General features: G+C 39.1%; 1 protein-coding gene across 1 annotated transcript in view; it reads left to right on the top strand.

The window, feature by feature from the left end:
* LOC122810558 overlaps window positions 1–12158 on the top strand; it is a 198705-nt gene that overhangs the window by 100612 nt on the left and 85935 nt on the right. Inside the window, exon 3 of the mRNA XM_044082139.1 lies at window positions 7192–7515. Coding sequence (XP_043938074.1) covers window positions 7192–7515 — 324 coding nt within the window. The remainder of the gene's footprint in view (window positions 1–7191; window positions 7516–12158) is intronic.

Consider the following 12158-nt stretch of genomic DNA (forward strand, 5'->3'; position numbering starts at 1 on the left):
GGGAAATGCTCCTAATCTGCAACTTACAGTATGACCAGTACCACACAGACTGGGTAGTCAAAGATCATGGCAACTGAGTCAACAGTTTCCTCACTTTGGGCCACCAGGTTGCAACAGTGGTTAGTAAATCCTTTTACTGAGAATAACAGATTTCCAAAGGTATTTCATCTGGGTCAAAGCCCTTAATTAGACCAGTTATTGAGAACAATATCCCTTTTGCCATGTAGCTATCCAGACATATCATAAAAGAAACTCCCTGAAGGTTCTTGATGAAGATGAACGTTGACCTAAACTCCTTAAGCAAACAAGACAGACTTGAAAATATATCTCTACAGTCTGTCTCTTATAGACTTCTTTATTGATATATATGGCTGGCATTCCCTGTCATCAAAGACTTCACCCTACTTGATCTCGGATAACTTCACAGGATGTAGAGCTACACAAACACCTGAACCAAGGATATGAAATACCATGAGCATGTAAGCATAACACTTTGGAGGGATACATTTGTTACACATTGCCTGACCCATCTCTGGAAAAACACTCCCCTGCATCGTATGCAGAGTGACACCCTTGCTTCCTGCAAGACTAGCCCTGTTGATGGTGTTGGTACCCAGAAGTTCATACCTGGCCTGACATGCTTTTCAGCCTGGAAGTGGGGAGGGGGGTTGCATCTTGAGAGTAACATTTGGCAAGGTGCACATGGTCTTCAAACTTGTTGGCCTTGTAGCTCCTGTAATGATATGATACTCTGCTCTACTGTTAATTTTGTGAGCTGCCCAGTTTTGTGGCACTGTATTTATTATGTCTCACTCCCTATCTTGCGCATGATAGTTGGAAAATAAGGTGCTTTCATTATTAGCATTAAGATGTGCACCCATTAGGCATAGCTTCTTTTTGTGGCTATTGTTTTAACATGAATCTCAAAGCATTACTTCTCTCTAGAGGCATTCAGTGTGGACCTAAGATCAGACAACTTCGACAGTATTGCTTTTACTGCTATCCCTTTTTAATAGAGATCATTTTCTCATTTAATAGTTTAGATGTGGCAGTATTTGTTCAGAATAGACAATACATATATATTTACTGGAGTAATGAACATTTTTGGTTGACACACTTCATCAATTATTCACTTTCTTACTATTCAATGTGTACATATCCAAGCTCATAAGGAAATCATTGTCTCCTGAGTCTTTATGGCTATTGGTCTTGCTTTCCCTGTACTTCTTAACTGGTTTCACTTTGCATCATGACTTGAGATCTATCTTATTACACTCCTGCCTGTTCTGTGCATTTATAGTTTTGGGCATTATTCACAACATCTTTAAACTTAGATACATTACCTCACCTTTTGTGGCTGTTATAATTGTTACACACTGAGGTCATACCTCTCAACTGTCAAGAATTTCTGGTCTGTTCCACATAAAATTTATGTTTTCTGGCAAGTAATTAAGGATTAAAGTCACTAAATAATGATGGAAATTTGAGTTTCAGACTTATTTTCCTTCAGAAAATGCACACTAATTCAAACCCTATTATTATAAAGACGTTTTAAGTTTATAGGAGCAATATTTAAAAATTGCCCAGGTTTTGGGCTTTTGTCCCCACATTATATTTGCTTTGTCCAGATTATTTGTGAAGAGGTTGAGAGGTATGACTGATGTAGTTACATCAGGGGAACTTGTTTTATTAAGGTTCTTGTACTTCGTCAGTTCCAGTACTCTCATGTGAAAGAGACACTTCTGGTATACCAGCTGGGATTATAGGATCGACAAACAAATAAATAATTATAAGTTACAAAAACATCCAGTCGACAAATTGTTTGGCTATACTATATGCCATTCCAATTGCGACAGGTAAAATACACAAATGTTTGGATCGTTGGGGCAATGCTAAAGGGTGACAAGTTCCAGAGAAAGCCTTGTGATTGCTGTTTCCATAACCTTTATCTTCCTGTTCTATTACTGTTATTATTAATAATTTGCAACTCACACAATATTCAGTAACACCGGAGACGGAATAAATGAACCAGAGAAATGGTGCTTGACAAATGCTGAAATTCTGAATCACAAGTTTGCAAATAACAGTGAAACAATGCTGAGATACATGTTTTGTCTGGGTGAATGGTGGTTGGTTATAAGGGTGTGTTGCAGTGTGATGTGTGATGCAAGATGTTTAGTGTTAATGTATTGTGAGTTTGTTGTGGATCTGAATGTGTACATAGACATTTTGTGAATCTGAAAGGAGGAATATGACTGGTGCAGTGTTGCGTGTCCATAAGCAAACTCTAAGAGTAAAAATGTACTATTTTTCATGGCAATGGCAACCTCAAACTTAAACTTTTTACAGAGAGGCTTTGCTACTTCAGATAATGTAGCATGTGTCTGTTTAGCCCATTTCTGAAATGTAGTCATGTTATTAGTGCTGATCCTGTTGCTTACTTGGATGTCTTATTACGTAAAGATGTGGACAGGTTTTGCTATGTGGCTTCTGTCTATAGGAAGCTTACTAATTCTAATTCCTTCTTACATTTTAGTAGTGCACACTCATTTAAACAGAAACAAGCGGTCATCAAGGGGCAACTGGTTAGGGCATTGCATATGTTGAGTGTGATTTACTTAAACAGATATTTTTAGGAAGGAGGATATCCAATAAATTTAATTGATGAGCTTGTTTCTGAGGTTCATAGTAAATGTGAAAGTGGTCAGTTATCGCCTATTTTACTGATTAAGCAGCCTTTGGTTGAAACTAATGGATATCGTGGTGCAGGTAATAATGGAAGTGGGAAGAAGCCTTTTACGTCACAGGCTTTTATAATGTCTTTTAATGCTGATAGGTTTGCTATTACGAATGTACTGTACAAGAACTGGAAAGTACTATGTGAGGATTTGGATGTGAAAAGCAGGACTACTGAAAAAACACTTACTGTTTATGGGAAGGGTATGAATTTAAAAGATATTTTTGAACAAGCCAGAATGGTTCATAGGGGTGCCCCTAGGATGACTAAATGTGGGAGGTGCAGATGTTATAGGTTTATCCTGGAGGGGGACATATTTTCACTACAGGGTAAAACATTTCTCCTAAAGGGAAAATACAATTATGAAAGTGTTGGTTTGATGTATATTGCTATTTGCCAGACATGTGATTGTTAAACAGAGTGTAAACTTAGACAGAGAGTATATGAGCATATGTATGGCATTAGAAAAATAGGACTACTAACACTCTGTATAAGCATATATTGGGTTTTGAAGATTATAAGTTTTGATTTATGGTGGTAGAAAAGGTGGAACCTAATCCTAGTGGAAGCTCATGGGAGTTGATGTTAGAGAAACATGAATCGTTTTGGCAGATATATTTTAAATCATATAGCTGGCCAGGACTGACTGATCATGTTTCTATTGCCCCGTTGCTGAAATTGAGGGCATTGACAAGATGAAATGGAATAAGTTTGCTTTGCTCTATCTTTTGAACTGCTTGTATATGTTCATGTTTATATATTTTTTTCTTCTTCTTTTTCTCTTTTTCAATGTTTGAAAATTTTCAATATTCCCTTTTTAATGTTTAAAGATTTTAATATGTATATTTGTGTGTGTATGTGTGTGTGTGTGTGTGTATATATATATATATATATATATATATGTTGTATCTTTCGGCTTTTCACGGTTAGGGGTTGCCCCAGCGGAACTCCGGTCCGCTAATGATTGGCAGTAGATATTTTTACGTACCGAGTTGCCAGCTCTGATACACAACCTTCAATGAAGGTACGTCCATTCACGCATGTCTCCCCACAGAAGACGCTTTAGCTGAGAATCGAACAGGACAACATCTTACTGTGAGGCGACAACGCTACCGCAGCACCATCACCGCAGTAATATATATATATATATATATATATATATATATATATGTATTTAGGTTTTCCCTCAAGTCATATAGGTTCATAGGCTGGTACTAGGCTGTCGGTCCTAGGGCCTATACAAGTTTCTACAGCCTTTTCAGTTGTTCCAGATGTCTTGAGAGGTACATACCAAATGGGGCGTTGTATTCTTTAATGGGTCTAATGAGTGATGAGTACAGTGGGACAATGACCTCCTTTTTTCTGGATGAAAAGCCCTTAGTGATGAGGTATGCCACATAAAAGGATTTTCTGACTGTTGTGGCAATGTGGTTATTGAAGGTGAAACCACTGTCTACCTGTGTCCCTAAGTCTCTTATCACACTTTCGGTGTTTAGTGTACTGCCACCTATGTGGTAATTCACGGGTATATGTTTTTTCCCAAAGGGGATAACTATACATTTCTTGGCATTGAGCTTGAGCCCATGGTTCTGGCACCAAACATATGTTTCTGTAAGGCCCTTTTGTATAGTATCAACATAATTTGGGGATTCAATAATGGCTCCCAGTTTGCAGTCATCTGTGAACTTTGTTAGCCAGAGTCTCTTAGTGTTGGCCTGTACTTCAGAGAAGTAGATGCCAAACAAGAGAGGTCCCAGGACTGAACCCTGAGGTACCCCACTTGTCACTTGTCTGGAGCTGGATTTGGAGTCGGCTACTTTTACAGTGTGGGTTCTGTCAGTAAGCCAGTTGGCAACACATCGAGTGATGTATGATTTTAACTGGGATCACATGATTCATGTTTTAACATTTAAAAGGACAGGGGGGGTTGTTCTTATATGTCTGATAAAGTTCTGAGAGTTCAGAACGAAAGTTCCTACATTATTGTAATTAGAGTTTTAAGTTTATTAAATTTTGTTTGCTTTTTTGACTTCTGCGGTTTGTGGATGTTTTTTGGTTTGCATTCTTGGTTTATGTCTTTCATTTTTTTTTTGGTTTTGAATGTATAGATGTAGTAGAGTGTTAGTATATGATGTTTATGTGTGTGCGTGCGTGTGTGTGTGCATGTGTGTGTAAATGTATAGATGTGTTTGTAGGCCACAGTATGGTGTGTGTGGATGTGTCTATGTATAGCTATTCTCTCTCCACCCTCCAAAATACTAGAGAGATGCATTCACTCTCAGGTCTCGGACTACCTCCTTACTAACAACCTCCTTTCCGATACTCAGCATGGTTTCCGACCAAAGCTTAGCACCACCACTGCCTTACTCTCCTTTACTAACACTATCCTTCAGCATAAAAACAATGGCTATCTCTCCTCTGCTACTTTCCTAGACCTATCTAAAACATTTGACATGGTCCCACACAAACAACTCATCTCTGTCCTCAGTAACCTATCCTTCTCTCAATCATCACCAACTGGTTTCAGAGTTACCTGTCTGACTGTCAACAATCCGTTGTATGGCAGATTGACATATCTCCCCAGCTATCTGTCTCTATAGGGGTGCCCCAAGGATCTATCCTTGGACCCCTACTCTTCTCTATTTTCACCAATAATCTAGCCTCTGCCACCAAACATGGCACACTCATACAATACGCAGATGACTCGACCATCATCTGCTCAGCCCAGTCCCTACCCAAACTGCAAAACGTCACACAGGAAGCCTTTTCCTCTGTTGAAACTTGGTTATCCAATGCCCAATTAATACTCAACCCAAACAAAACTAAAGTACTCATCTTCCAACCCACCAAACATACTCAAAACAACTCTCACTTTAATATCACAGCAAAAGGCAACACCACTATACACCCAACAGAACACACCAAATTGCTAGGAGTGGAAATAGACAATAAACTAATATCTGACATTCACATATCCATGACCATAAAAAAAGTCCACAAAAAACTAGGAGCATTATACAGAAATAAGCAACTTCTCACCAAAGCAGCAAAGATTTCAGTAGCAAATTCCCACCTTATCTCCACCCTACTTTATGCGTCTCCAATATATACCAACCTAAGGCAATGCAATCTAAACAAGCTAGAGACCTGCTACAACAAAATCGGCAAATTCGCCACAGGGGCATCTTATTGTATTCACCACTGTCTCTCAGTTGCTGAACTGGGCTGGCTTGAACTCCCTCACCTCCTTCAATGGTATCAACTCTCACTCACCCACAAACTAGTAAAACATCCACTAAATGGCCCATCCCTCCAGAATCTACTCCAACCCTATCGCACCACCAGACCACTAAGATCTAGCAACAAAAATCACTTGCAGATCACTAAAGCCAGTAACTCTGCTGGTGAAGCACTATTCTCTTGCGCCATAGCCAAATTATGGAACTCCCTCTCACCCACAATTACCTCCATACCATCATGCACCCACTTCAAAACTTTACTAAAAGCACACCTAAAAACATGCTGGCTATGACCTTGCAACTCCCACTCTAATATCACCCACCCCATCCAACCACTACCTTTCTTACCACCCCACTAACTACCTTGATTATAGCAAGCTCGGATGCTCATGAGCCTAGTACTTATTATACAGCAGGAACTTCTTATTGTAACAATTGTTAATGTCCGTTATGTACTTCACAGATAAAGATTCTAGTTGTCTACTGATGTACTATGTTCTTCGTCTGTAACTATGTTTGTAATTAATTGCTATGTTAAGCAAATTGTTAATCGCTATGTAAATCCAATGTAACTACTGCCTGTATATTTTAACTGTGGAGCTTTTCTCCCCGGCCTCCGCTGAAAATGGACCTACGTCCAGTCGGACACTCCCGGTCAACAAATGTAAATAAATAAATAAAAAATAAATAAAAATAAATAAATATGCTACTGGATGGTGTATGTTTGTGTGTGTCTATGCATATGTTCTGTATGCCCAAGTAGCATAACTGCATTCGGCCAAACAAGTGGGCATGGGGAGTGTTTGAGGTCAGAATGCTCATCTTGTTGTAAACAGACCTGAAGTATACATTATCAAAGAGAAGTGTTATATCAGTCCTGAGAAAAAAAAAGCAAGATAAAAAAATCTCTCAGTGACATTAACATTTAGTTCTGATGCTTAGATGTGTATGTAAAATAATACATTTTCATAACACGTTTTGTATGGCATTGCCTGAAATGATTTCATGGTGAGATGTGTCATTCCACGTGGAACCCTTTTTCTAGTCATTTTCTATTTCTCTGTACAGTTCTGCTGCTAATGTTATTTATCTGTTTAATACATCTTACAGTTTTAACTGCTTTCTGATCTTTGAGCAACAGTTTTAGTGATATCTAGTACTTAAAAAGTTAGATTTGCTTTAACTGCAATAACCGAAGGTTTTGTTGTTTTACAGGTTTGTGTTATAATAATGTTGCTTTCAAAGCAGAGTCACAGACAAATGGAAATTTGAAATTTTCCTGCTCTAAATGTAAAGATCTCGAACTCACTAGCACAACAGACTCATTTGCTTGGCGGTTCAATGGTAAAGAAGAAAACAACAGAACAGCAATAATCCGTAGAACGAAAAATACACTGATACTTAAACAGAAAGGACCTTCAGTCTACGGGAAGTGGAGCTGTGTGCTAACAGAAAATGCCATCTATCACGCAGAATACTGCCTGGAGGGAGCGGACGACGACGAGGCCTACACTGAACAGTCATATCCATCCACTACAGGTGATGTCTTTTTAATGTGGGAAATGCAATGATCATATGCACACAGGGAGCAATTCAGTAGAACGTACAGTGTGGACAAGTCTTACAAATGACCGTACTAAAATAATTCAGTGAAGCATATTCAAAACATAACCACTGTTAGGGATTCTATGCATCATTTAACTAGAAGGAACTTATGGAGTACCGCTGTATCATTATAACAGCCATTACTATCAATGGTTCAAACAATCCTGCTTGCACTAGAAACATTTCAAGAAGACGTTACACAGTAAGATAATACAGTGTCATGTTACTGGTTATAATACAGTGCCATGTTATTGGTTATAATAGAGCATGTCACTTTACTGGTAGGTGAGTGGCTTGATGTCACTATGAGTTTCACAGCAATGTATTGCATTGTGTGAGATGGAGGTATGCTTTTCGGAGGCTTTTCCCTGTTTCTTCTCTTTTGTGCAATTGTGGAGCTGATATATAATTTTGGGAGGCATGTGGAAGGTGCTTGCAAGCACCCCTGCAAAAAAGATATTTTTGCACTTGTTTAGTTTTTCAGGCTCTCCATTTTTGGTATTTAAGTTTTGATAAACTATGAACCAAAAAAATTATTGCCGATGGCTTGTAGGTAAACGAGCTTTGACAGCTGGTTTCAGTTTGTAAGCACATTAAGTGAACTGATCCACACAAGTGCATTTTTCAATCATGATCCATACCACAAGCAAAACACACACAAAAAAATAAAAAAGAATACACAGCAGTTGAGTGAACACTATTTACAGACCATAATCATAAATCATACAGGTATAATAGTGAAAACAAAGCCACTGAGTTTACAATTAGTAAAAGATTAAACATGTTTCATGAAGCCTTACCACATGTTCATCCTCTCCATTCCAGGTGGCATTTTTTTCTGTGAAGATTTACAAACTGGCACAAGCTGTGTTGTGGAAGATCACAATGGAAGGACATGCTAGTCCCTGAGCTTGCAAGTTATTTTCTATCATTCGTGCAGTTCAGGTCTTAGTGTTGACTTATATGTTGTTAAAGTTCTCACAATCAGTGTCTAAGAACCAATGCTTATAAGTGTTGGTGTAGTCACCAAATAATGAGCCAAAACTCACTCTCCATCACTCGTTCAAACCACCTGGGAGTGTCAGGGAAGCGTCTGTATATATCTGCTTCCCCATTCCCTCACTACTTGAATCCTTCATGACACAAATATTGAACTGTTGCACATCTTAAACATGCTAAGAAATCCAGCTATCACATTACTGCCACATATGGCTCCCCTTCACTGTCTCCTAATGACCATAACTACCTCAATAGCTTGAATTCTATCTATTAATACCAATGGTCTAATCATGGGTGAGTTTAGTTACCCAGCCACTAATCGGAAATCTTAAAACAGCAAATACCAAGTATGATCCATGGTTCCTCAGTTTTGTAAGTACTAAATGCCTAGATCAAATAGTCCAAAATCCCACTAGGTGTGATGTCATACTTCATCTCATCCTTACAGATCTTGCCTGTACCTGCACCCCTACTAAAGTCTGACCATAAAACTGTCATCTTCTCCCTCAAAACTAGCACCATTCTGTTCAATAACTGTCATATGCAGAGATTACTCCAAAACCAACCTATTTCCCTGTCTGAGGACCTGAACAAATTCAAAAGCAGCCCCCCAATGACCCATTTACTAAGACTGTCACATATGCCTCTAACTTCACTGTCCATCTAAACCAGAGTATAGAGACCTCCATGGCATAACTATAATGGAAAATTCAAAAATAAATATCTATGGTGGAATTCTTTAATAAAAAACTCCATAATAAGAGGAAAAATACTTCTTTTGTATAAAATATTCTTAACCTCCCACCATAAACATTATTGAGGCAAGACAGCAAAGAACTGAAACACACCATTAGGAAGACTAAGGCAGGTACAAACTGAAAGCAGCCACCTACTACAAGGATAACCGTAAGGCCTTTTTGTCTATATTAGGAATATTTTGAAATAATATCCAAGCTTCAGTCGAAAGGAAATACATGTTTTAATCCCAAAGCCATACTGATCATTATAGCCATCAAATTAATTTCCAGTTTCACCCTCCCACTCACTCCCATGTTACCTCCCTTGAATCAGAAATTTCCCTTTCTCCCAAAATCATTCTAGATCAGATCCTAGGGGCTACATCCAAAATCACAAACAGCTGTATGGACCCAGACCACTACTAGGCTGTCTCCCGGTTAGTACAAAGTACAATAATTGTTGAACTTTTCCTAAACCTTTCCAGCCTTAATCTCTGCATAGGATGTGGCCTTAAGCTTAAAGTCAAAAATGTAATGTAATTGTCTTTGTGACTAAATACTGCAGTAATGGGACCTTGCTTATACAGAAACAGTCATGAGAGATCTAGGTACTTTCATTGACAATGAACTATTCTTCAGTCACTGTGTATCGGTTATAGTTAGGAAATGCTTCTATTATTAAGGGTATATCCTCCATGTTTAAGGAAGTCATACTTCCCCTCTATTCTTCCCACTTCAGGCCAACCATTAAATACATGTGCTGTTTGGAATGCACTGCCCCAAAACTCTTGCTGAATTACAGTGAGTGCAATGTTTTCCCACTAAAAACAGTCAAAGGACTAAGTTCTCTTAGCTCCCCTGAGAGACTAAAAACTCTGTTACTTTTCTCACTCTTATAGTGGCTGTTACGTGGTGATCTCTGCTTCACCTTCCAAGCTATGAAAGTACTGTCCTACCTGACCTCTTCCACATCAGAAATACTACTAATTTTAAAAATACTCGCTCATAGATCTCAATCTTCATAGCACTGTAACTAAGTAAGACCTCCTCATCCAAGGAATTTCTTATCTGTTCAAGAAGCTCCCCTTGCACGCCAAACAATGTAACACATTGGCCTCCTTCATGTTCTGCCTTCATGACTGGGCAGGTGCACACAAATTTACTCCTGAAGTAAGGCCGTCATTGAGAGGGGTGGAAAATCCAGCTACTAAACTTTCTGGGTTGCATTGCTTGGCTCTGTATGGTCTCCCAGGTCACCTGCCGAATAAGAACCTATGAGGTGGATTGCAGTTATTGGTCACACTTTCTGCAGGTAGGCTATTTCTGTTGTTGCCATGTGTCATGACCTCACACTTGAGTAGCAAAGGCTTGAGTGTGCACGCATATTATGGTGCTGCAGATGACAGAGTTCACCTCTGGCTCCAGTCATGGGGGTTTTATTCAAAGATGCAGGTACCCTGATACCCTGGGGCTGACCGGAGCATGTTCATGACCAGCTGGTAGAAGTGGTCCCTTTGGTAATCTAGCCTTAGCTGATTGGCTGCAGTCAATACAGAGAAATCACCAGCCCCTACTCTCCCACTCCCAGCATTCTCCCATCCCAAGATTCAGCAGGGCCAACTAACCCAGGTTGGAAATATTAACTGAGTCTTCCAATGCCAGGGGACAGAGTTATTTTATTTTTCAGCTTATTTTATTTGCTTTTGTTAACCAGAAAAGCCTGCCTGGGTAGTAACTCCTTTTCAGCTGAGGCCTGGGGAGAAAAGGTCCACATTAACAAAATTACAAAGACAAAGAGCACTAGATACAGTACAGTAGCTTAAGTATTGTGATTGCAAGTCTATTGAACAAGTATTTAAGATGGCAATTTTCAGGAGTTATAGGAAATCAATACACAGAAAAAAAAATAAAGAAACTTTAATATACAAATAAGTTTTAGATTTACACTAGAAACATTCTTATACAATATGCAGCATTATGTAACTTATATCAATATCACTAAGTAAATCCTATCAATGGTTTAAGGACAAATCACTGTCTTGCAAGTCCCTTTGGAACAGAGACATAAAGCCCTGACTGTGTAGGTGATCCATGTTAGATTAACAGCTTGGGCATCTAACATGGTGACAGGTGAGGACTGGCATGCCCACTCTGTGAGATGAAGAGGGAGGGGTACATGCATGGAGAATATAACACAGTTAGATTTTTCTGGTGGAAGTTTGGAGGAAACAGCGAAGTGTTTATTATTACTAATGTTAGCCCTTTGTAAAAGTAAGGGGTGGTTTGCACAGTCTAACCACAGTGTGCCTCATCCATGGGGTTTTACCGAGTATGTACAAGGGATAGGTGAAAAATAGGTAAAACACTCCTGGCAGCAGTATGACAGAGCTGGGGTGCCTCAGTCTCCTCTCAGGCCCAACGTTTAGCACAATAAGTCTACGGATGGCAGGAGGAATCGGCTGACCCAGAGAATGAGGAGACGTACCAGAACCTGTTAATGGTCAGTGCAGGAGGGAAAAGAATGAAAAGAAAAACATTGGAGTATAGCTGTCATCAGATCATTCATGAAGGAGAAGTACAGTACAACATCCCTCATTTTGGATGGTCCTTTCAGAGTAAGTTTTATTTATGAAGGTGTTGAAGTGAGTGTTAACTGCTTAATAGCAAGGGCTAGGCTGTGCCACAAGTTGGAAATATACGCTGTGCATCTCCATTTGTAATTTTGTAATTTGTGGGCTGTTATTGTTTGTAGGTGAATACAGTTTTGAGTTCAATCCAAATGAGTTTCTTCAGAGAGATGTAGTGATGTATTCTATTTGCAGAGCAGATGGCAAATGTGTC

This window comes from Protopterus annectens, chromosome 9.part0 (genome assembly GCF_019279795.1).
Source record: "Protopterus annectens isolate FY-2018-M chromosome 9.part0, PAN1.0, whole genome shotgun sequence".
NCBI classification, from domain to species: domain Eukaryota; kingdom Metazoa; phylum Chordata; order Ceratodontiformes; family Protopteridae; genus Protopterus; species Protopterus annectens.